Source organism: Oncorhynchus mykiss, chromosome 21 (assembly GCF_057628025.1).
Source record: "Oncorhynchus mykiss isolate SJ-2025 chromosome 21, ASM5762802v1, whole genome shotgun sequence".
In the NCBI taxonomy this organism is placed as follows: domain Eukaryota; kingdom Metazoa; phylum Chordata; class Actinopteri; order Salmoniformes; family Salmonidae; genus Oncorhynchus; species Oncorhynchus mykiss.
The window spans coordinates 57840001-57867500 of NC_143042.1; the positions used below are offsets into that span (position 1 = coordinate 57840001).

At 39.9% G+C, this 27500-nt stretch overlaps 1 protein-coding gene across 2 annotated transcripts in view; it reads left to right on the plus strand.

Moving 5' to 3' along the window:
• Nucleotides 1–10460: 10460 nt before the first annotated feature.
• The window catches only part of LOC110509411 (sodium/hydrogen exchanger 9B2), a 56227-nt gene continuing 39187 nt past the window's right edge, over nt 10461–27500 (plus strand). For both annotated transcript variants that reach the window (XM_090214954.1, XM_090214955.1), the window contains exons 1-2: nt 10461–10755; nt 25848–26004. In XM_090214954.1, the coding sequence (XP_090071080.1) occupies nt 10690–10755; nt 25848–26004 (223 nt within the window). In that variant the 5' untranslated portion in view covers nt 10461–10689. The remainder of the gene's footprint in view (nt 10756–25847; nt 26005–27500) is intronic.

Here is a 27500-nt window from a genome sequence, read left to right on the forward strand (position 1 = left end):
GTTAGACTGCAACGCACCTGGGGAAATTTAAGGGGCTGCTTTAGTTCAGCACAGGGCACCTCCTGGCTAGACACCGGAGGCTGAGCGCTACACCGGAGGCTGAGCTCGCGCTACACCGGAGGCTGAGCTCGCGCTACACCGGAGGCTGAGCTCTACACCGGAGGCTGAGCTCTACACCGGAGGCTGAGCTCGCGCTACACCGGAGGCTGAGCTCGCGCTACACCGGAGGCTGAGCTCGCGCTACACCGGAGGCTGAGCTCGCGCTACACCGGAGGCTGAGCTCGCGCTACACCGGAGGCTGAGCTCTACACCGGAGGCTGAGCTCTACAACGGAGGCTGAGCTCTACAGACATTTTTTTGAAGCCCTGGACATTGTTCTCCACAGGAAGAAGTGACCAGACTACAAGTGAAGCTGGGTAGCAGCCCAGCTAGTTTTCTTTAAAGGCTAACACTAGGTTCAGTTCAGGAGAGTGGGAGAGTTTTGTTATCAGTTAATGTTTGAGAACCAGCTTGGTGAACCTCTTATTTTGAATGAATATGCCAGTCTGGTTTAAGCTGTGTTGGACTTCTGTTGTTATTCCTTCTCGATGACTTCCTCTCAGCAACACCTAGCGAGTCATTACACAAGTAACAAATCACTGATTCACTAATCGACAAGGACAGTCACGCAAATTAAAAACGTCAAATACAACTAAAACATACTACAAACAATGCAACTAACACATTCTGGTTCGTCCTCACTGAAACCAAACTGAATCAAAAGAAGAAGAAGAAATGATGAGGAATTGAAAAATGTTTGAGAGGGATGAGACAAAGGCAATGGCAAATAAGTCTGGCTGCACAACCGATTAGCAAACATACTGCAAGTTGACAAATCGTGACAAAACTAAATAAAAACAAAAATAAACTACACTGAAACGAAGATAAATGACAAAAAATTATATTAAAAAGCTTTGGAATGAATTTTTGAGCAAAAAGGCAAACTCAGCTCCATCATTCATTGAATCAGATGGCTCATTCATCACTAAACTAACTGATATTGCCATCTACTTTAATGATTTTTTCATTTGTAAGATTAGAAAACTAGGACGTGACATGCTAAACTAAACTAAACATCCATGTACACTACCGGTCAAAAGTTTTAGAAAACCTTCTCATTCAAGGGTTTATTTTACATTTATACTATTTTCTACATTGTAGAAGAATAGTGAAGACATCAAAACTATGACACATATGGAATCGTGTAGTAATATTTGAGATTCTTTAAATAGCCATCCTTTGCCTTGATGACATCTTTCCACACTCTTGGCATTTTCTCAACCAGCTTCACCTGGAATGCTTTTCCAATGGTCTTGAAGGAGTACCCACATATGCTGAGCACTTGTTGGCTGCATTTCCTTCACTCTGTGGTCCAACTCATCCCAAACCATCTCAATTGGGTTGAGGTCGGGTGATTGTGGAGGCCAGGTCATCTGATGCAGCACTCCATCACTCTCCATCTTGGTCAAATAGCCCTTACACAGCCTGGAGGTGTTTTGGGTCATTGTCCTGTTGAAAAACAAATGATAATCCCACTAAACTTAAACCAGATGGGATGGTTTATCGCTGCAGAATGTTAGGAACTCTGTCTCAAATGATACTCTGTACCGTATATGGTGTCCATGTTAGGAACTCTGTCCCAAATGATACTCTGTACCCTATATGGTGTCCATGTTAGGAACTCTGTCCCAAATGATACTCTGTACCCTATATGGTGTCCATGTTAGGAACTCTGTCCCAAATGATACTCTGTACCCTATATGGTGTCCATGTTAGGAACTCTGTCCCAAATGATACTCTGTACCCTATATGGTGTCCATGTTAGGAACTCTGTCCCAAATGATACTCTGTACCCTATATGGTGTCCATGTTAGGAACTCTGTCCCAAATGATACTCTGTACCCTATATGGTGTCCATGTTAGGATCTCTGTCCCAAATGATACTCTGTACCCTATATGGTGTCCATGTTAGGAACTCTGTACCCTATATGGTGTCCATGTTAGGAACTCTGTACCCTATATGGTGTCCATGTTAGGAACTCTGTCCCAAATTATACTCTGTACCCTATATGGTGTCCATGCTTTTGCGACTGCACTTGAAGAAACTTTCAAAGTTCTTTACATTTTCCGTATTGACTGACCTTCATGAATTAAAGAAATGATGGACTGTCATTTGTCTTTGCTTATTTGAGCTGTTATTTACATAATATGGACTTGATCTTTTACCAAATAGGGCTATCTTCTGTATACCACCCCTACCTTGTCACAACACAACTGATTGGCTCAAACGCATTAAGAAGGAAAGAAATTCCACAAATTAACTTTTAATAAGGCACACCTGATAATTGAAATGCATTCCAGGTGACTACCTCATGAAGCTGGTTGAGAGAATGCCAAGCTTGTGCAAAGCTGTCATCAAAGCAAAGGGGGGCTATTTGAAGAATCTAAAATGTAAAATATATTTTGATTTATTTAACACTTTTTTGGTTACTACATGATTCCATATGTGTTATTTCATAGTTTTGATATCTTCACTATAATTCTACAATGTAGAAAATATTTTAAAAATGAAGAATAACCCTTGAATGAGTAGGTGTTCTAAAACTTTTGAGCGGTAGTGTATATCTGGACAAACTACGAAAGACAGCATTGTAATTTTGAATCCCGTAAAGTGTGTGTTTGTCTATCAACATAGAGGTCTGACAACTTGGATGAAAAATTACCGAGGATAATAGTGGACGATATTGCCACATATTGAAATCGTTTGTTATTATTATTATTTTTATTTTTTACCCCTTTTCTCCCAATTGGTAGTTACAGTCTTGTCCCATCGCTGCAACTCCCTTACGGACTCAGGAGAGGCGAAGGTCGAAAGCCATGCATCCCCCCGAACACAACCCTGACACACTGCTTGCTTAACCGAGAAGCCAGCCGCACCAATGTGCTGGAGGAAACACCGTCCACCTGGCAACCGAAGTCAGCTTGCAGAACCCAAAACCCAAAAACCAAAACCCCCAAAACCCTCCCCTAAACCGGCCGACGCTGGGCCAATTGTGCGCCGTCTCATGGGTCTCCCGGACACGACAGGTTGAGACACAGCCTGGGTTTGAACCAATGGTCTCTTTTGACGCCTCAAGCACTGCGATGCGGTGCATTAGACCGCTGCTCCACTTGGGAGGCCCATTGGGATATTACTTTGACACTATATTGTATCATTTTGACAATATCGCAATATTATTTTTGCTCTAGTTGGCTGTACCAAAACTTCAGTTTTTGTCCTTCAAAACTTGTTCTCCATCTTTGTAAATAGAAAAAAGGAAGTCATGTTGTTTTAAGCACTCATTTCCATGACTGATCAAAACTAATTTTCTCTTGTCTCTCTGCAGCAGACATATGGAGAGAAATGTCTGGAACGGCGAATCACAATAAAATCCCAGTATCAAATCACAATATGTATAGATTTGTGAGAATAGCAATACATATTGTGATAATATCGTATCGTGAGGTATGCGTTGGTGTCTGAGATTAATATTATTTGATTAAAACCAGAAGAGAAGAAACTCTGGTCAATCCTCAACCAGGAAGGACTGGCATATTATTGATGTTTCAACCAGGAAGGACTGGCATATTGTTGATGTTTCAACCAGGAAGGACTGGCAAGTTGTTGATGTTTCAACCAGGAAGGACTGGCATGTTGTTGATGTTTCAACCAGGCAGGACTGACATGTTGTTGATGTTTCAACCAGGAAGGACTGGCGTGTTGTTGATGTTTCAACCAGGAAGGACTGACATGTTGTTGATGTTTCAACCAGGAAGGACTGGCATGTTGTTGATGTTTCAACCAGGAAGGACTGACATGTTGTTGATGTTTTAACCTCAACCAGGAAGGACTGACATGTTGTTGATGTTTTAACCTCAGCCAGGAAGGACTGGCATGTTGTTGATGTTTCAACCAGGAAGGACTGACATGTTGTTGATGTTTCAACCAGGAAGGACTGGCATAATGTTGATGTTTTAACCTCAGCCAGGAAGGACTGGCATATTGTTGATGTTTCAACCAGGAAGGACTGGCATAATGTTGATGTTTTAACCTCAGCCAGGAAGGACTGGCATATTGTTGATGTTTCAACCAGGAAGGACTGGCATGTTGTTGATGTTTTAACCAGGAAGGACTGGCATATTGTTGATGTTTTAACCAGGAAGGACTGGCATGTTGTTGATGTTCTAACCTCAACCAGGAAGGACTGGCATGTTGTTGATGTTTTAACCAGGAAGGACTGGCATATTGTTGATGTTTTAACCTCAACCAGGAAGGACTGGCATGTTGTTGATGTTTTAACCAGGAAGGACTGGCATGTTGTTGATGTTTTAACCTCAACCAGGAAGGACTGGCATATTGTTGGTGTTTTAACCTCAGCCAGGAAGGACTGGCATGTTGTTGATGTTTCAACCAGGAAGGACTGGCATATTGTTGATGTTTCAACCAGGAAGGACTGGCAAGTTGTTGATGTTTCAACCAGGAAGGACTGGCATATTGTTGATGTTTCAACCAGGAAGGACTGGCATGTTGTTGATGTTTTAACCTCAACCAGGAAGGACTGGTATGTTGTTGATGTTTTAACCAGGAAGGACTGGCATATTGTTGATGTTTCAACCAGGAAGGACTGGCATGTTGTTGATGTTTCAACCAGGAAGGACTGGCATGTTGTTGATGTTTTAACCAGGAAGGACTGGCATGTTGTTGATGTTTCAAACAGGAAGGACTGGCATGTTCTTGATGTTCTACGTAGGCAAGGCGGGCTGCTCTGTTATGAGCCAGTCACAGCTTTGCTAGTTCTTTCTTTGCTGCACATGAGCATATTACCGCACAGTAATCAAGATGGGACAAGATCCAAACAACTAGCATAGTTTATCTTTGCGTAAAAATCGTAAGAACATTGGCCTCCTGAGTTGCGCAGCGGTCTTAGGCACTGCAGTGCTTGAGGCGTCACTACAGATCCGGGTTCGATCCCAGGCTGTGTCTCTAACCTGGCTGCGACCGGGTTCCCATGAGGCAACGCACAATTAGCCCAGTGTCGTCCTGGTTTAGGGGAGGGTTTGGCCGGCCAGGATCTCCTTGTCCCATCGCGCTCTAGCGACTTCTGTGGCGGGCCAGGAACAATGCACGCTGACACGGTCGCCAGTTGTATGGTGTTTCCTCTGACACATTGCTGTGGCTGGTTAAGCAAGCAGTGTAGATTTGCAGGGTTGTGTTTTGGGGGACGCATGGCTCTCTACCTTCGCCTCTCAGGAGTCCGTAGGGGAGTTGCAGCGATGTGACAAGACTGTAACTACCAATTGAGGATATAAAAGGGTAAACAAATATATAATTTGCAGAACCTTTTTTAAAGCAGACATACCTTTCCCCATCTTCACCACAACTTTGTCAATGTGACTTGACCATGAGACTTGACCATCCAATGTTACTCGTATTAACTAACTCCTCCTAGGAGTTTATCTTCCTCAACTTGGTCATTTATGCACATGTCCAGTTGAGGTATTTTTATTTAATTTATTTATATCACCTTTTTTAACCAGGTAGGCCAGTTGAGAACAAGTTCTCATTTACAACTGCGACCTGGCCAAGATAAAGCAAAGCAGTGCAACACAAACAACAACACAGAGTTACATTTGGAATAAACAAACATACAGTCAATAATACAATAGAAAAAGTCTATATACAGTGAGTGCAAATGAGGTAAGATTAGGGAGGTAAGGCAATAAATAGGGCCATAGTGGCGAAGTAATTACAATATAGCAATTAAATACTGGAATGGTAGATGTGCAGAAGATGAGATACTGGGGTACAAAGGAGCAAGATAAATAAATACATACAGTAAAAGGAGCAACAACAATAAATAACAATATGGGGATGAGGTAGTTGGATGGGCTATTTACAGATGGGCTATTTACAAATGGGCTTTATACAGGTGCAATGATCTGTGAGCTGCTTAAAGTTAGTGAGGGATGTATGAGTCTCCAGCTTCAGTGATTCAGTGAATTGGCTTTGGGGGTCACCAGTGAGATATACCTGCTGGAGTGCGTGCTACTGGTGGGTGCTGCTATAATGACCAGTGAGCTGAGATAAGGCCGGGCTTTACCTAGCAAAGACTTATAGGTGACGTGGAGCCAGTGGGTTTGGCGACGATTATGAGGCGAGGGCCAGCCAACGAGAGCATACAGGTCGCAGTGGTGGGTAGTATATGGGGCTTTGGTGAAAAACAGATGGCACTGTGATAGACTACGTCTAGTTTGCTGAGTATCGTGTTGGAGGCTATTTTGTAAATGAGCTCGCCGAAGTCAAGAATCGGTAGGATGATCAGTTTTACGAGGGTATGTTTGGCAGCATGAGTGAAGGATGCTTTGTTGCAAAATAGGAAACCGATTCTAGATTTAATTTTGGATTGGAGATGCTTAATGTGAGTCTGGAAGGAGAGTTTACAGTCTAACCAGACACCTAGGAATTTGTAGTTGTCCACATATTCTAAGTCAGAACCGTCCAAAGTAGTGATGCTGGACGGGCGGGCGGGTGTGGGCTTCGATCGGTTGAAGAGCATGCATTTAGTTTTGCTTGCATTGAAGAGCAGTTGGAGGCCACGGAAGGAGAATTGTATGGCATTGAAGCTCATCTGGAGGTTAGTTAACACAGTGTCCAAAGAAGGGCCAGAAGTATACAGAATGGTGTTGTCTGCGTAGAGGTGTACCAGAGAATCACCAGCAGCAAGAGCAACATCATTGATGTATGCAGAGAAAAGAGTCGGCCCAAGAATTGAACCGTGTGGTACCCCCATAGAGAGGTCCGGACAACAGGCCCTCCGATCTGACACACTGAACTCTGTCTGAGAAGTAGTTGGTGAACCAGGCGAGGCAGTCATTTGAGAAACCAAGGTTATTGAGTCTGCCGATAGGAATGTGCTGATTGACAGAGTCGAAAGCCTTGGCCAGGTCGATGAAGACGTATTGTAAAGCCCCGTATTGTCTCTTATCGATGAAAGTTATGACATCGTTTAGGTCTTACAGAATGTTTTAACCAAATACAATGCTTTTTAGTTTTAGATGTGTTTAAGACCAGTTTATATATATATATATATATATATATATATATATATATATATATAGTCGGTATCAGAATGTGTATACAGTGGCCCGTATTTTACAGCTGCAAGTCTCTTGGTATTTTTTTGTCGCCTTACAACCTGGAATTGGGTTTGAATCATTTGATTTACACAACATGCCTACCACTTTGAAGATGCCAAATATTTATATTGTGAAACAAACAAGAAATAAGACAAAAAACTTGAGCGCTGCATAACTATTCAGCCCCCCCAAAGTCAATACTTTGTAGAGCCACCTTTTGCAACAATTACAGCTGCAAGTCTCTTGGGGTATGTCTCTATGAGCTTGGCACATCTAGCCACTGGGATTTTTTGCCCATTCTTCAAGGCAAAACTGCTCCAGCTCCTTCAAGTTGAATGGGTTCTGCTGGTGTACAGCAATCTTTAAGTCATACCACAGATTCTCAATTGGATTGAGGTCTGGGCTTTGACCAGGCCATTCCAATACATTTTTTATGTTTCCCCTTAAACCACTCCAGTGTTGCTTTAGCAGTATGCTTAGGGGCATTGTCCAGTCTCAAATTTCTGGAAGACTGAAACAGGTTTCCCTCAAGAATTTCCCTGTATTTAGCACCATCCATCATTCCTTAAACTCTGACCAGTTTTCCAGTCCCTACCGATAAAAAACATCCCCACAGCATGATGCTGGGATGGTGTTCTCGGGGTGATGAGACGTGTTGGTTTTGCGCCAGACAGAGCGATTTTTGGCGAACGCCAAACGTGTTTGCTAACTTTCTTCTGGCTGCTCTTCCGTAAAGCCCAGCTCTGTGGGAGGCTAAATGTGGTCCTATGGACAGACACTCCAATCACTCAGATTGCAGACAGGTGGCCTTTATTTAACGAATTACGTGACTTATGAAGGTAATTGGTTGCACCAGATTTTATTTAGGGGCTTAATAGCAAAGGGGGTGAATACACATGCACGCACGACTTTTACGTTTCTTTTTTAATTTATTTTTTGAAACAAGTAATTGTTTTTCATTTCACTTCACCAATTTGGACTATTTTGTGAATGTCCACTACATGAAATCCAAATAAAAATCCATTTAAATTACAGCTTGTAATGCAACAAAATAGGAAAAACGCCCTGGGGGGGTGAATACTTTTGTAAGGCACTGTATATATATAAATTCGGATACCTCTACATACCTGTGTTTACCATAACTCTACATACCTGTGTTTACCATAACTCTACATACCTGTGTTTACCATACCTCTACATACCTGTGTTTACCATACCTCTACATACCTGTGTTTACCATAACTCTACATACCTGTGTTTACCATACCTCCACATAACTGTGTTTGCCATACCACTACATACCTGTGTTTACCATAACTCTACATACCTGTGTTTACCATACCTCTACATACCTGTGTTTACCATACCTCTACATACCTGTGTTTACCATAACTCTACATACCTGTGTTTGCCATACCTCTACATACCTGTGTTTACCATACCTCTACATACCTGTGTTTACCATACCTGTGTTTACCATACCTCTACATACCTGTGTTTACCATAACTCTACATACCTGTGTTTACCATACCTCTACATACCTGTGTTTACCATACCTGTGTTTACCATACCTCTACATACCTGTGTTTACCATACCTCTACATACCTGTGTTTACCATAACTCTACATACCTGTGTTTACCATACCTCCACATAACTGTGTTTGCCATACCACTACATACCTGTGTTTACCATAACTCTACATACCTGTGTTTACCATACCTCTACATACCTGTGTTTACCATACCTCTACATACCTGTGTTTACCATAACTCTACATACCTGTGTTTGCCATACCTCTACATACCTGTGTTTACCATACCTCTACATACCTGTGTTTACCATACCTGTGTTTACCATACCTCTACATACCTGTGTTTACCATAACTCTACATACCTGTGTTTACCATACCTCTACATACCTGTGTTTACCATACCTGTGTTTACCATACCTCTACATACCTGTGTTTACCATACCTGTGTTTACCATACCTCTACATACCTGTGTTTACCATACCTCTACATACCTGTGTTACCATAACTCTACATACCTGTGTTTACCATACCTCCACATAACTGTGTTTGCCATACCACTACATACCTGTGTTTACCATAACTCTACATACCTGTGTTTACCATACCTCTACATACCTGTGTTTACCATACCTCTACATACCTGTGTTTACCATAACTCTACATACCTGTGTTTGCCATACCTCTACATACCTGTGTTTACCATACCTCTACATACCTGTGTTTACCATACCTGTGTTTACCATACCTCTACATACCTGTGTTTACCATAACTCTACATACCTGTGTTTACCATACCTCTACATACCTGTGTTTACCATACCTGTGTTTACCATACCTCTACATACCTGTGTTTACCATACCTGTGTTTACCATACCTCTACATACCTGTGTTTACCATACCTCTACATACCTGTGTTTACCATAACTCTACATACCTGTGTTTACCATAACTCTACATATCTGTGTTTACCATACCTCTACATACCTGTGTTTACCATACCTCTACATACCTGTGTTTACCATACCTGTGTTTACCATACCTCTACATACCTGTGTTTACCATACCTGTGTTTACCATGACTCTACATACCTGTGTTTACCATACCTCTACATACCTGTGTTTACCATACCTCTACATACCTGTGTTTACCATGCCTGTGTTTACCATACCTCTACATACCTGTGTTTACCATACCTGTGTTTACCATAACTCTACATACCTGTGTTTACCATACCTCTACATACCTGTGTTTACTATACCTGTGTTTACCATAACTCTACAAAGCTGTGTTTACCATACCTGTGTTTATCATACCTCTACATACCTGTGTTAACCATACCTCTATGTGTTAACCATACCTCTACATACCTGTGTTTACCATAACTCTACCTCTCCCTCTCTTTATCGTCTTTCTTTCTTCCTCTCTCTCTCTCTCTGTGTGTGTGTGTGTGTGTGTGTGTGTGTGTGTGTGTGTGTGTGTGTGTGTGTGTGTGTGTGTGTGTGTGTGTGTGTGTGTGTGTGTGTGTGTGTGTGTGTGTGTGTGTGTGTGTGTGTGTGCGCCTGATTCGATGATTATACTGTTACAAGGCAGGGCTCAACAGTATAATAACAGAGTGTTATTGTCAGTATTGTTTTGGCCACCTGGTTGAAACTAAATGACATGGATGACATGTGTACATATTTGGCTTTCTGACTGGCTAACACACACACACACTCACACACACGCACGCAGTCACTCTCATCAGTGTATGAGAAGGCACAGACTGCTTCTGTTGTTCCATTGTGTCCCTGGCTGCCAGAGTGAGATATTAGTCATTGACTTCTGTTGTTCCATTGTCTCTCTGGCTGTCAGTGTGGGAGATCAGTCGTGTGTGAGTGTGTATTTCTCCTCAAATGGTTAGTGTGTCTATTGTATCACACCTGTGTGAGCATCAGAGATGGAATTGGACAGTAAGCGCTACTCTCGGATGGAGGAGGATGGAGAACAACATAAAGACACTGAGGTTCTGTAGCATCTATCTATCCTCTCCATCTCCATCCTCTCTATATATCCTCTCCATCTCTATCCTCTCTATCTATCCTCTCCATCTCTATCCTCTCTATCTATCCTCTCTATCTATCCTCTCCATCTCTATCCTCTCTATCTATCCTCTCCATCTCCATCCTCTCTATCTATCCTCTCCATCTCTATCCTCTCTATCTATCCTCTCCATCTCTATCCTCTCTATCTATCCTCTCCATCTCTATCCTCTCTATCTATCCTCTCCATCTCTATCCTCTCTATCTATCTCTCTCTGATGTCTGTCTGTCTGTCTGTCTGTCTGTCTGTCTGTCTGTCTGTCTGTCTGTCTGTCTGTCTGTCTGTCTGTCTGTCTGTCTGTCTGTTTATCTATACTGTCTGTCTGTCTGTCTGTCTGTCTGTCTGTCTGTCTGTCTGTCTGTCTGTCTGTCTGTCTGTCTGTCTGTCTGTCTGTCTGTCTGTCTGTCTGTCTGTCTGTCTGTCTGTCTGTTTATCTATACTGTCTGTCTGTCTGTCTGTCTGTCTGTCTGTCTGTCTGTCTGTCTGTCTGTCTGTCTGTCTGTCTGTCTGTCTGTCTGTTTATCTATACTGTCTGTCTGTCTGTCTGTCTGTCTGTCTGTCTGTCTGTCTGTCTGTCTGTTTGAGTACAAGACCTTGAATTATTGCCATGATTCAACTTGTCAGCTAATAATATAGAATAGAGGAAGTGGTTGAGGCCTAAAACAACATTTTGAAACGTCTGGGGTCCCTGAGGAGGTTTAAAAACCACTGTAGCAGAGGACCTAGCCGTCACTGTCATATATGGGCATATACAGGGAGTTACTCTGATTCAGTTATGTTCAGGGAGTTACTCTGATTCAGTTATAGACAGGGAGTTACTCAGCTCTGATTCAGTTATAGACAGGGAGTTACTCAGCTCTGATTCAGTTATATACAGGGAGTTACTCAGCTCTGATTCAGTTATAGACAGGGAGTTACTCAGCTCTGAGTCAGTTATATACAGGGAGTTACTCTGATTCAGTTATATACAGGGAGTTACTCTGATTCAGTTATATACAGGGAGTTACTCAGCTCTGATTCAGTTATATACAGGGAGTTACTCTGATTCAGTTATATACAGGGAGTTACTCTGATTCAGTTATATACAGGGAGTTACTCTGATTCAGTTATATACAGGGAGTTACTCTGATTCAGTTATATACAGGGAGTTACTCTGATTCAGTTATATACAGGGAGTTACTCTGATTCAGTTATATACAGGGAGTTACTCTGATTCAGTTATATACAGTGAGTAACTCTGATTCAGTTATATACAGGGAGTTACTCTGATTCAGTTATATACAGGGAGTTACTCTGATTCAGTTATATACAGGGAGTAACTCTGATTCAGTTATATACAGGGAGTTACTCTGATTCAGTTATATACAGGGAGTTACTCTGATTCAGTTATATTCAGGGAGTTACTCTGATTCAGTTATATACAGGGAGTAACTCTGATTCAGTTATATACAGGGAGTAACTCTGATTCAGTTATATACAGGGAGTAACTCTGATTCAGTTATATACAGGGAGTTACTCTGATTCAGTTATATACAGGGAGTTACTCTGATTCAGTTATATACAGGGAGTTACTCTGATTCAGTTATATACAGGGAGTAACTCTGATTCAGTTATATACAGGGAGTTACTCTGATTCAGTTATATACAGGGAGTTACTCTGATTCAGTTATATACAGGGAGTTACTCTGATTCAGTTATATACAGGGAGTTACTCTGATTCAGTTATATACAGGGAGTAACTCTGATTCAGTTATATACAGGGAGTTACTCTGATTCAGTTATATACAGGGAGTTACTCTGAGTCAGTTATATACAGGCAGTTACTCTGATTCAGTTATATACAGGGAGTTACTCTGATTCAGTTATATACAGGGAGTTACTCTGATTCAGTTATATACAGGGAGTAACTCTGATTCAGTTATATACAGGGAGTAACTCTGATTCAGTTATATACAGGGAGTTACTCTGATTCAGTTATATACAGGGAGTAACTCTGATTCAGTTATATACAGGGAGTTACTCTGATTCAGTTATATACAGGGAGTAACTCTGATTCAGTTATATACAGGGAGTTACTCTGATTCAGTTATATACAGGGAGGTACTCTGATTCAGTTATATTCAGGGAGTTACTCAGCTCTGATTCAGTTATATACAGGGAGTTACTCTGATTCAGTTATATACAGGGAGTTACTCTGATTCAGTTATATACAGGGAGTTACTCTGATTCAGTTATATACAGGGAGTAACTCTGATTCAGTTATATACAGGGAGTTACTCTGATTCAGTTATATACAGGGAGTTACTCTGATTCAGTTATATACAGGGAGTTACTCTGATTCAGTTATATACAGGGAGTTACTCTGATTCAGTTATATACAGGGAGTAACTCTGATTCAGTTATATACAGGGAGTTACTCTGATTCAGTTATATACAGGGAGTTACTCTGATTCAGTTATATACAGGGAGTTACTCTGGTTCAGTTATATACAGGGAGTTACTCTGATTCAGTTATATACAGGGAGTAACTCTGATTCAGTTATATACAGGGAGTTACTCTGATTCAGTTATATACAGGGAGTTACTCTGAGTCAGTTATATACAGGGAGTTACTCTGATTCAGTTATATACAGGGAGTTACTCTGATTCAGTTATATACAGGGAGTTACTCTGATTCAGTTATATACAGGGAGTAACTCTGATTCAGTTATATACAGGGAGTAACTCTGATTCAGTTATATACAGGGAGTTACTCTGATTCAGTTATATACAGGGAGTAACTCTGATTCAGTTATATACAGGGAGTTACTCTGATTCAGTTATATACAGGGAGTTACTCTGATTCAGTTATATACAGGGAGTTACTCTGATTCAGTTATATACAGGGAGTAACTCTGATTCAGTTATATACAGGGAGTAATTCTGATTCAGTTATATACAGGGAGTTACTCTGATTCAGTTATATACAGGGAGTAACTCTGATTCAGTTATATACAGGGAGTTACTCTGATTCAGTTATATACAGGGAGTTACTCTGATTCAGTTATATACAGGGAGTAACTCTGATTCAGTTATATACAGGGAGTTACTCTGAGTCAGTTATATACAGGGAGTTACTCAGCTCTGATTCAGTTATATACAGGGAGTTACTCTGATTCAGTTATATACAGGGAGTTACTCTGATTCAGTTATATACAGGGAGTAACTCTGATTCAGTTATATACAGGGAGTTACTCTGATTCAGTTATATACAGGGAGTTACTCTGATTCAGTTATATACAGGGAGTAACTCTGATTCAGTTATATACAGGGAGTTACTCTGATTCAGTTATATACAGGGAGTTACTCTGATTCAGTTATATACAGGGAGTTACTCAGCTCTGATTCAGTTATATACAGGTGGTTACTCTGATTCAGTTATATACAGGGAGTTACTCTGATTCAGTTATATACAGGGAGTTACTCTGATTCAGTTATATACAGGGAGTAACTCTGATTCAGTTATATACAGGGAGGTACTCTGATTCAGTTATATACAGGGAGTAACTCTGATTCAGTTATATACAGGGAGTTACTCTGATTCAGTTATATACAGGGAGTAACTCTGATTCAGTTATATACAGGGAGTTACTCTGATTCAGTTATATACAGGGAGTTACTCTGATTCAGTTATATACAGGGAGTTACTCTGATTCAGTTATATACAGGGAGTTACTCTGATTCAGTTATATACAGGGAGTAACTCTGATTCAGTTATATACAGGGAGTTACTCTGATTCAGTTATATACAGGGAGTAACTCTGATTCAGTTATATACAGGGAGTTACTCTGATTCAGTTATATACAGGGAGTTACTCTGATTCAGTTATATACAGGGAGTTACTCTGATTCAGTTATATACAGGGAGTTACTCTGATTCAGTTATATACAGGGAGTAACTCTGATTCAGTTATATACAGGGAGTTACTCTGATTCAGTTATATACAGGGAGTTACTCTGATTCAGTTATATACAGGGAGTTACTCTGGTTCAGTTATATACAGGGAGTTACTCTGATTCAGTTATATACAGGGAGTAACTCTGATTCAGTTATATACAGGGAGTTACTCTGATTCAGTTATATACAGGGAGTTACTCTGAGTCAGTTATATACAGGGAGTTACTCTGATTCAGTTATATACAGGGAGTTACTCTGATTCAGTTATATACAGGGAGTTACTCTGATTCAGTTATATACAGGGAGTAACTCTGATTCAGTTATATACAGGGAGTAACTCTGATTCAGTTATATACAGGGAGTTACTCTGATTCAGTTATATACAGGGAGTAACTCTGATTCAGTTATATACAGGGAGTAACTCTGATTCAGTTATATACAGGGAGGTACTCTGATTCAGTTATATACAGGGAGTAACTCTGATTCAGTTATATACAGGGAGTTACTCTGATTCAGTTATATACAGGGAGTAACTCTGATTCAGTTATATACAGGGAGTTACTCTGATTCAGTTATATACAGGGAGTTACTCTGATTCAGTTATATACAGGGAGTTACTCTGATTCAGTTATATACAGGGAGTTACTCTGATTCAGTTATATACAGGGAGTAACTCTGATTCAGTTATATACAGGGAGTTACTCTGATTCAGTTATATACAGGGAGTAACTCTGATTCAGTTATATACAGGGAGTTACTCTGATTCAGTTATATACAGGGAGTTACTCTGATTCAGTTATATACAGGGAGTTACTCTGATTCAGTTATATACAGGGAGTTACTCTGATTCAGTTATATACAGGGAGTAACTCTGATTCAGTTATATACAGGGAGTTACTCTGATTCAGTTATATACAGGGAGTTACTCTGATTCAGTTATATACAGGGAGTTACTCTGGTTCAGTTATATACAGGGAGTTACTCTGATTCAGTTATATACAGGGAGTAACTCTGATTCAGTTATATACAGGGAGTTACTCTGATTCAGTTATATACAGGGAGTTACTCTGAGTCAGTTATATACAGGGAGTTACTCTGATTCAGTTATATACAGGGAGTTACTCTGATTCAGTTATATACAGGGAGTTACTCTGATTCAGTTATATACAGGGAGTAACTCTGATTCAGTTATATACAGGGAGTAACTCTGATTCAGTTATATACAGGGAGTTACTCTGATTCAGTTATATACAGGGAGTAACTCTGATTCAGTTATATACAGGGAGTTACTCTGATTCAGTTATATACAGGGAGTTACTCTGATTCAGTTATATACAGGGAGTTACTCTGATTCAGTTATATACAGGGAGTAACTCTGATTCAGTTATATACAGGGAGTAATTCTGATTCAGTTATATACAGGGAGTTACTCTGATTCAGTTATATACAGGGAGTAACTCTGATTCAGTTATATACAGGGAGTTACTCTGATTCAGTTATATACAGGGAGTTACTCTGATTCAGTTATATACAGGGAGTAACTCTGATTCAGTTATATACAGGGAGTTACTCTGAGTCAGTTATATACAGGGAGTTACTCAGCTCTGATTCAGTTATATACAGGGAGTTACTCTGATTCAGTTATATACAGGGAGTTACTCTGATTCAGTTATATACAGGGAGTAACTCTGATTCAGTTATATACAGGGAGTTACTCTGATTCAGTTATATACAGGGAGTTACTCTGATTCAGTTATATACAGGGAGTAACTCTGATTCAGTTATATACAGGGAGTTACTCTGATTCAGTTATATACAGGGAGTTACTCTGATTCAGTTATATACAGGGAGTTACTCAGCTCTGATTCAGTTATATACAGGTGGTTACTCTGATTCAGTTATATACAGGGAGTTACTCTGATTCAGTTATATACAGGGAGTTACTCTGATTCAGTTATATACAGGGAGTAACTCAGATTCAGTTATATACAGGGAGGTACTCTGATTCAGTTATATACAGGGAGTAACTCTGATTCAGTTATATACAGGGAGTTACTCTGATTCAGTTATATACAGGGAGTAACTCTGATTCAGTTATATACAGGGAGTTACTCTGATTCAGTTATATACAGGGAGTTACTCTGATTCAGTTATATACAGGGAGTTACTCTGATTCAGTTATATACAGGGAGTTACTCTGATTCAGTTATATACAGGGAGTAACTCTGATTCAGTTATATACAGGGAGTTACTCTGAGTCAGTTATAGACAGGGAGTTACTCTGATTCAGTTATATAAAGGGAGTTACTCTGATTCAGTTATATACAGGGAGTTACTCTGATTCAGTTATATAAAGGGAGTTACTCTGATTCAGTTATATACAGGGAGTTACTCTGATTCAGTTATATACAGGGAGTTACTCTGATTCAGTTATATACAGGGAGTTACTCTGATTCAGTTATATACAGGGAGTTACTCTGATTCAGTTATATACAGGGAGTAACTCTGATTCAGTTATATACAGGGAGTTACTCTGATTCAGTTATATACAGGGAGTAACTCTGATTCAGTTATATACAGGGAGTTACTCTGATTCAGTTATATACAGGGAGGTACTCTGATTCAGTTATATTCAGGGAGTTACTCAGCTCTGATTCAGTTATATACAGGGAGTTACTCTGATTCAGTTATATACAGGGAGTTACTCTGATTCAGTTATATACAGGGAGTTACTCTGATTCAGTTATATACAGGGAGTAACTCTGATTCAGTTATATACAGGGAGTTACTCTGATTCAGTTATATACAGGGAGTTACTCTGATTCAGTTATATACAGGGAGTTACTCTGATTCAGTTATATACAGGGAGTAACTCTGATTCAGTTATATACAGGGAGTTACTCTGATTCAGTTATATACAGGGAGTTACTCTGATTCAGTTATATACAGGGAGTTACTCTGGTTCAGTTATATACAGGGAGTTACTCTGATTCAGTTATATACAGGGAGTAACTCTGATTCAGTTATATACAGGGAGTTACTCTGATTCAGTTATATACAGGGAGTTACTCTGAGTCAGTTATATACAGGGAGTTACTCTGATTCAGTTATATACAGGGAGTTACTCTGATTCAGTTATATACAGGGAGTTACTCTGATTCAGTTATATACAGGGAGTAACTCTGATTCAGTTATATACAGGGAGTAACTCTGATTCAGTTATATACAGGGAGTTACTCTGATTCAGTTATATACAGGGAGTAACTCTGATTCAGTTATATACAGGGAGTTACTCTGATTCAGTTATATACAGGGAGTTACTCTGATTCAGTTATATACAGGGAGTTACTCTGATTCAGTTATATACAGGGAGTAACTCTGATTCAGTTATATACAGGGAGTAATTCTGATTCAGTTATATACAGGGAGTTACTCTGATTCAGTTATATACAGGGAGTAACTCTGATTCAGTTATATACAGGGAGTTACTCTGATTCAGTTATATACAGGGAGTTACTCTGATTCAGTTATATACAGGGAGTAACTCTGATTCAGTTATATACAGGGAGTTACTCTGAGTCAGTTATATACAGGGAGTTACTCAGCTCTGATTCAGTTATATACAGGGAGTTACTCTGATTCAGTTATATACAGGGAGTTACTCTGATTCAGTTATATACAGGGAGTAACTCTGATTCAGTTATATACAGGGAGTTACTCTGATTCAGTTATATACAGGGAGTTACTCTGATTCAGTTATATACAGGGAGTAACTCTGATTCAGTTATATACAGGGAGTTACTCTGATTCAGTTATATACAGGGAGTTACTCTGATTCAGTTATATACAGGGAGTTACTCAGCTCTGATTCAGTTATATACAGGTGGTTACTCTGATTCAGTTATATACAGGGAGTTACTCTGATTCAGTTATATACAGGGAGTTACTCTGATTCAGTTATATACAGGGAGTAACTCTGATTCAGTTATATACAGGGAGGTACTCTGATTCAGTTATATACAGGGAGTAACTCTGATTCAGGTATATACAGGGAGTTACTCTGATTCAGTTATATACAGGGAGTAACTCTGATTCAGTTATATACAGGGAGTTACTCTGATTCAGTTATATACAGGGAGTTACTCTGATTCAGTTATATACAGGGAGTTACTCTGATTCAGTTATATACAGGGAGTTACTCTGATTCAGTTATATACAGGGAGTAACTCTGATTCAGTTATATACAGGGAGTTACTCTGAGTCAGTTATAGACAGGGAGTTACTCTGATTCAGTTATATAAAGGGAGTTACTCTGATTCAGTTATATACAGGGAGTTACTCTGATTCAGTTATATAAAGGGAGTTACTCTGATTCAGTTATATACAGGGAGTTACTCTGATTCAGTTATATACAGGGAGTTACTCTGATTCAGTTATATACAGGGAGTTACTCTGATTCAGTTATATACAGGGAGTTACTCTGATTCAGTTATATACAGGGAGTTACTCTGATTCAGTTATATACAGGGAGTTACTCTGATTCAGTTATATACAGGGAGTTACTCTGATTCAGTTATATACAGGGAGTTACTCTGATTCAGTTATATACAGGGAGTAACTCTGATTCAGTTATATACAGGGAGTTACTCTGATTCAGTTATATACAGGGAGGTACTCTGATTCAGTTATATACAGGGAGTTACTCTGATTCAGTTATATACAGGGAGTAACTCTGATTCAGTTATATACAGGGAGTTACTCAGCTCTGATTCAGTTATATACAGGGAGTTACTCTGATTCAGTTATATACAGGGAGTTACTCTGATTCAGTTATATACAGGGAGTTACTCTGATTCAGTTATATACAGGGAGTTACTCTGATTCAGTTATATACAGGGAGTAACTCTGATTCAGTTATATACAGGGAGTTACTCTGATTCAGTTATATACAGGGAGTTACTCTGATTCAGTTATATACAGGGAGTTACTCTGATTCAGTTATATACAGGGAGTAACTCTGATTCAGTTATATACAGGTGGTAACTCTGATTCAGTTATATACAGGGAGTAACTCTGATTCAGTTATATACAGGGAGTTACTCTGATTCAGTTATATACAGGGAGTAACTCTGATTCAGTTATATACAGGTGGTAACTCTGATTCAGTTATATACAGGGAGTTACTCTGATTCAGTTATATACAGGGAGTAACTCTGATTCAGTTATATACAGGTGGTAACTCTGATTCAGTTATATACAGGGAGTTACTCTGATTCAGTTATATACAGGGAGTTACTCTGATTCAGTTATATACAGGGAGGTACTCTGATTCAGTTATATTCAGGGAGTTACTCAGCTCTGATTCAGTTATATACAGGGAGTTACTCTGATTCAGTTATATACAGGTGGTAACTCTGATTCAGTTATAAACAGGGAGTTACTCTGATTCAGTTATATACAGGGAGTAACTCTGATTCAGTTATATACAGGGAGTTACTCTGATTCAGTTATATACAGGGAGTAACTCTGATTCAGTTATATACAGGTGGTAACTCTGATTCAGTTATATACAGGGAGTTACTCTGATTCAGTTATATACAGGGAGTAACTCTGATTCAGTTATATACAGGTGGTAACTCTGATTCAGTTATATACAGGGAGTAACTCTGATTCAGTTATATACAGGGAGTAACTCTGATTCAGTTATATACAGGGAGTTACTCTGATTCAGTTATATACAGGGAGTAACTCTGATTCAGTTATATACAGGGAGTTACTCTGATTCAGTTATATACAGGGAGTAACTCTGATTCAGTTATATACAGGGAGTTACTCTGATTCAGTTATATACAGGGAGTTACTCTGATTCAGTTATATAAAGGGAGTTACTCTGATTCAGTTATATACAGGGAGTAACTCTGATTCAGTTATATACAGGGAGTTACTCTGATTCAGTTATATACAGGGAGTTACTCTGATTCAGTTATATACAGGGAGTTACTCTGATTCAGTTATATACAGGGAGTTACTCTGATTCAGTTATATACAGGGAGGTACTCTGATTCAGTTATATTCAGGGAGTTACTCAGCTCTGATTCAGTTATATACAGGGAGTTACTCTGATTCAGTTATATACAGGGAGTTACTCTGATTCAGTTATATACAGGGAGTTACTCTGATTCAGTTATATACAGGGAGTTACTCTGAGTCAGTTATATACAGGGAGTAACTCTGATTCAGTTATATACAGGGAGTAACTCTGATTCAGTTATATACAGGGAGTTACTCTGATTCAGTTATATACAGGGAGTAACTCTGATTCAGTTATATACAGGGAGTTACTCTGATTCAGTTATATACAGGGAGTAACTCTGATTCAGTTATATACAGGGAGTTACTCTGATTCAGTTATATACAGGGAGTAACTCTGATTCAGTTATATACAGGGAGGTACTCTGATTCAGTTATATACAGGGAGTAACTCTGATTCAGTTATATACAGGGAGTAACTCTGAGTCAGTTATATACAGGGAGTTACTCTGATTCAGTTATATACAGGGAGTAACTCTGATTCAGTTATATACAGGGAGTTACTCTGATTCAGTTATATACAGGGAGTTACTCAGCTCTGATTCAGTTATATACAGGGAGTTACTCAGCTCTGATTCAGTTATATACAGGGAGTTACTCTGATTCAGTTATATACAGGGAGTTACTCTGATTCAGTTATATACAGGGAGTTACTCTGATTCAGTTATATACAGGGAGTTACTCTGATTCAGTTATATACAGGGAGTTACTCAGCTCTGATTCAGTTATATACAGGGAGTTACTCTGATTCAGTTATATACAGGGAGTTACTCTGATTCAGTTATATACAGGGAGTTACTCTGATTCAGTTATATACAGGGAGTTACTCTGATTCAGTTATATACAGGGAGTAACTCTGATTCAGTTATATACAGGGAGTTACTCTGATTCAGTTATATACAGGGAGTTACTCAGCTCTGATTCAGTTATATACAGGGAGTTACTCAGCTCTGATTCAGTTATATACAGGGAGTTACTCTGATTCAGTTATATACAGGGAGTTACTCTGATTCAGTTATATACAGGGAGTTACTCTGATTCAGTTATATAAAGGGAGTTACTCTGATTCAGTTATATACAGGGAGTTACTCTGATTCAGTTATATACAGGGAGGTACTCTGATTCAGTTATATTCAGGGAGTTACTCAGCTCTGATTCAGTTATATACAGGGAGTTACTCTGATTCAGTTATATACAGGGAGTTACTCTGATTCAGTTATATACAGGGAGTAACTCTGATTCAGTTATATACAGGGAGTTACTCTGATTCAGTTATATACAGGGAGGTACTCTGATTCAGTTATATTCAGGGAGTTACTCAGCTCTGATTCAGTTATATACAGCGAGTTACTCAGCTCTGATTCAGTTATATACAGGGAGTTACTCTGATTCAGTTATATACAGGGAGTTATCTGATTCAGTTATATACAGGGAGTTACTCTGATTCAGTTATATAAAGGGAGTTACTCTGATTCAGTTATATACAGGGAGTTACTCTGATTCAGTTATATACAGGGAGGTACTCTGATTCAGTTATATACAGGGAGTTACTCTGATTCAGTTATATACAGGGAGTTACTCTGATTCAGTTATATAAAGGGAGTTACTCTGATTCAGTTATATACAGGGAGTAACTCTGATTCAGTTATATACAGGGAGTTACTCTGATTCAGTTATATACAGGGAGTTACTCTGATTCAGTTATATACAGGGAGTTACTCTGATTCAGTTATATACAGGGAGTTACTCTGATTCAGTTATATACAGGGAGGTACTCTGATTCAGTTATATTCAGGGAGTTACTCAGCTCTGATTCAGTTATATACAGGGAGTTACTCTGATTCAGTTATATACAGGGAGTTACTCTGATTCAGTTATATACAGGGAGTTACTCTGATTCAGTTATATACAGGGAGTTACTCTGAGTCAGTTATATACAGGGAGTAACTCTGATTCAGTTATATACAGGGAGTAACTCTGATTCAGTTATATACAGGGAGTTACTCTGATTCAGTTATATACAGGGAGTAACTCTGATTCAGTTATATACAGGGAGTTACTCTGATTCAGTTATATACAGGGAGTAACTCTGATTCAGTTATATACAGGGAGTTACTCTGATTCAGTTATATACAGGGAGTAACTCTGATTCAGTTATATACAGGGAGGTACTCTGATTCAGTTATATACAGGGAGTAACTCTGATTCAGTTATATACAGGGAGTAACTCTGAGTCAGTTATATACAGGGAGTTACTCTGATTCAGTTATATACAGGGAGTAACTCTGATTCAGTTATATACAGGGAGTTACTCTGATTCAGTTATATACAGGGAGTTACTCAGCTCTGATTCAGTTATATACAGGGAGTTACTCAGCTCTGATTCAGTTATATACAGGGAGTTACTCTGATTCAGTTATATACAGGGAGTTACTCTGATTCAGTTATATACAGGGAGTTACTCTGATTCAGTTATATACAGGGAGTTACTCTGATTCAGTTATATACAGGGAGTTACTCAGCTCTGATTCAGTTATATACAGGGAGTTACTCTGATTCAGTTATATACAGGGAGTTACTCTGATTCAGTTATATACAGGGAGTTACTCTGATTCAGTTATATACAGGGAGTTACTCTGATTCAGTTATATACAGGGAGTAACTCTGATTCAGTTATATACAGGGAGTTACTCTGATTCAGTTATATACAGGGAGTTACTCAGCTCTGATTCAGTTATATACAGGGAGTTACTCAGCTCTGATTCAGTTATATACAGGGAGTTACTCTGATTCAGTTATATACAGGGAGTTACTCTGATTCAGTTATATACAGGGAGTTACTCTGATTCAGTTATATAAAGGGAGTTACTCTGATTCAGTTATATACAGGGAGTTACTCTGATTCAGTTATATACAGGGAGGTACTCTGATTCAGTTATATTCAGGGAGTTACTCAGCTCTGATTCAGTTATATACAGGGAGTTACTCTGATTCAGTTATATACAGGGAGTTACTCTGATTCAGTTATATACAGGGAGTAACTCTGATTCAGTTATATACAGGGAGTTACTCTGATTCAGTTATATACAGGGAGTTACTCAGCTCTGATTCAGTTATATACAGGGAGTTACTCAGCTCTGATTCAGTTATATACAGGGAGTTACTCTGATTCAGTTATATACAGGGAGTTACTCTGATTCAGTTATATACAGGGAGTTACTCTGATTCAGTTATATACAGGGAGTTACTCAGCTCTGATTCAGTTATATACAGGGAGTAACTCTGATTCAGTTATATACAGGGAGTAACTCTGATTCAGTTATATACAGGGAGTAACTCTGATTCAGTTATATACAGGGAGTAACTCTGATTCAGTTATATACAGGGAGTAACTCTGATTCAGTTATATACAGGGAGTAACTCTGATTCAGTTATATACAGGGAGTAACTCTGATTCAGTTATATACAGGGAGTAACTCTGATTCAGTTATATACAGGGAGTAACTCTGATTCAGTTATATACAGGGAGTTACTCTGATTCAGTTACTCAGCTCTGATCCGGTTACTCAGCTCTGATCCAGTTACTCAGCTCTGATTCGGTTACTCAGCTCTGATTCAGTTACTCAGCTCTGATTCAGTTACTCAGCTCTGATCCAGTTACTCAGCTCTGATCCGGTTACTCAGCTCTGATTCGGTTACCCAGCTCTGATCCAGTTACTCAGCTCTGATCCGGTTACTCAGCTCTGATCCAGTTACTCAGCTCTGATCCAGTTACTCAGCTCTGATCCAGTTACTCAGCTCTGATTCGGTTACTCAGCTCTGATTCAGTTACTCAGCTCTGATTCAGTTACTCAGCTCTGATTCAGTTACTCAGCTCTGATTCAGTTACTCAGCTCTGATTCAGTTACTCAGCTCTGATTCGGTTACTCAGCTCTGATTCAGTTACTCAGCTCTGATTCAGTTACTCAGCTCTGATCCGGTTACTCAGCTCTGATCCAGTTACTCAGCTCTGATCCAGTTACTCAGCTCTGATCCAGTTACTCAGCTCTGATTCAGTTACTCAGCTCTGATTCGGTTACTCAGCTCTGATTCAGTTACTCAGCTCTGATTCAGTTACTCAGCTCTGATCCAGTTACTCAGCTCTGATTCGGTTACTCAGCTCTGATTCAGTTACTCAGCTCTGATTCAGTTACTCAGCTCTGATTCAGTTACTCAGCTCTGATTCAGTTACTCAGCTCTGATTCAGTTACTCAGCTTTGATTCGGTTACTCAGCTCTGATTTGGTTACTCAGCTCTGATTCAGTTACTCAGCTCTGATTCAGTTACTCAGCTCTGATTCAGTTACTCAGCTCTGATTCAGTTACTCAGCTCTGATTCAGTTACTCAGCTCTTATTCAGTTACTCAGCTCTGATTCAGTTACTCAGCTCTGATCCAGTTACTCAGCTCTGATTCAGTTACTCAGCTCTGATTCAGTTACTCAGCTCTGATTCAGTTACTCAGCTCTGATTCAGTTACTCAGCTCTGATTCAGTTACTCAGCTCTGATTCAGTTACTCAGCTCTGATTCAGTTACTCAGCTCTGATTCAGTTACTCAGCTCTGATTCAGTTACTCAGCTCTGATTCAGTTACTCAGCTCTGATTCAGTTACTCAGCTCTGATTCAGTTGTTTAACAGGTTTAAAGTATTATTCAGTCATTTACAGGGAGTAGCAGAACCAACTATACAGAACCTATTCAGAACATGAATTAACCGTTCAGAACCAAACAGATACATTAAAATGTTGATCAGCACCAGGTGTAGGACTGTTTACCAAGCGGACCTTAAGACAGTGGCTTCGTCCCAAATGGGACCATATTCCTCTTACTGGGCTCTGGTCAAAAGTAGTGCACTATCTACACTGGGCTCTGGTCAAAAGTAGTGCACTATATAGGAAATATATTGTCTTTTGGACCACAGGAAAACTATTAACTCTGACCCCTCCCCCCAGGCTGTGGGTGTGGCGAACGACCAGTGCACTATGGGTGAGGAGACGAGGTGTAATGACATCACAGTGATAGATTCTAACTCCACCCCCTTCCGGACCGCCCCTCTGAAACACTGTTTAAAGGCTCCGTCTGGACCTCTGGCATACCTCATCACCACAGGTACTGAGACACTGTTTAGGGACTGGACCTCTGGCATACCTCATCACCACAGGTACTGAGACACTGTTTAAAGACTGGACCTCTGGCATACCTCATCACCACAGGTACTGAGACACTGTTTAGAGACTGGACCTCTGGTATACCTCATCACCACAGGTACTGAGACACTGTTTAGGGACTGGACCTCTGGCATACCTCATCACCACAGGTACTGAAAAACTGTTTAGAGACTGGAACTCTGGTATATCTCATCACCACAGGTACTGAGACACTGTTTAGGGACTGGACCTCTGGCATACCTCATCACCACAGGTACTGAAAAACTGTTTAGAGACTGGACCTCTGGTATATCTCATCACCACAGGTACTGAGACACTGTTTAGAGACTGGACCTCTGGTATACCTCATCTCCACAGGTACTGAGACACTGTTTAAAGACTATACCTCTGGCATACCTCATATCCACAGGTACTGAGACACTGTTTAGAGACTGGACCTCTGGTATACCTCATCACCACAGGTACTGAGACACTGTTTAGGGACTGGACCTCTGGTATACCTCATCACCACAGGTACTGAGACACTGTTTAAAGACTGTCTGGACCTCTGGTATACCTCATCACCACAGGTACTGAGACACTGTTTAGAGACTGGACCTCTGGTATATCTCATCACCACAGGTACTGAGACACTGTTTAGAGACTGGACCTCTGGTATACCTCATCACCACAGGTACTGAAAAACTGTTTAGAGACTGGACCTCTGGTATATCTCATCACCACAGGTACTGAGACACTGTTTAGAGACTGGACCTCTGGTATACCTCATCACCACAGGTACTGAAAAACTGTTTAGAGACTGGACCTCTGGTATACCTCATCACCACAGGTACTGAAAAACTGTTTAGAGACTGGACCTCTGGTATATCTCATCACCACAGGTACTGAGACACTGTTTAGAGACTGGACCTCTGGTATACCTCATCACCACAGGTACTGAAAAACTGTTTAGAGACTGGACCTCTGGTATATCTCATCACCACAGGTACTGAGACACTGTTTAGAGACTGGACCTCTGGTATATCTCATCACCACAGGTACTGAGACACTGTTTAAAGACTGGACCTCTGGCATACCTCATCACCACAGGTACTGAAAAACTGTTTAGAGACTGGAACTCTGGTATATCTCATCACCACAGGTACTGAGACACTGTTTAGGGACTGGACCTCTGGCATACCTCATCACCACAGGTACTGAAAAACTGTTTAGAGACTGGACCTCTGGTATATCTCATCACCACAGGTACTGAGACACTGTTTAAAGACTGTCTGGACCTCTGGCATACCTCATCTCCACAGGTACTGAGACACTGTTTAAAGACTGGACCTCTGGCATACCTCATCACCACAGGTACTGAGACACTGTTTAGAGACTGGACCTCTGGTATACCTCATCACCACAGGTACTGAGACACTGTTTAGGGACTGGACCTCT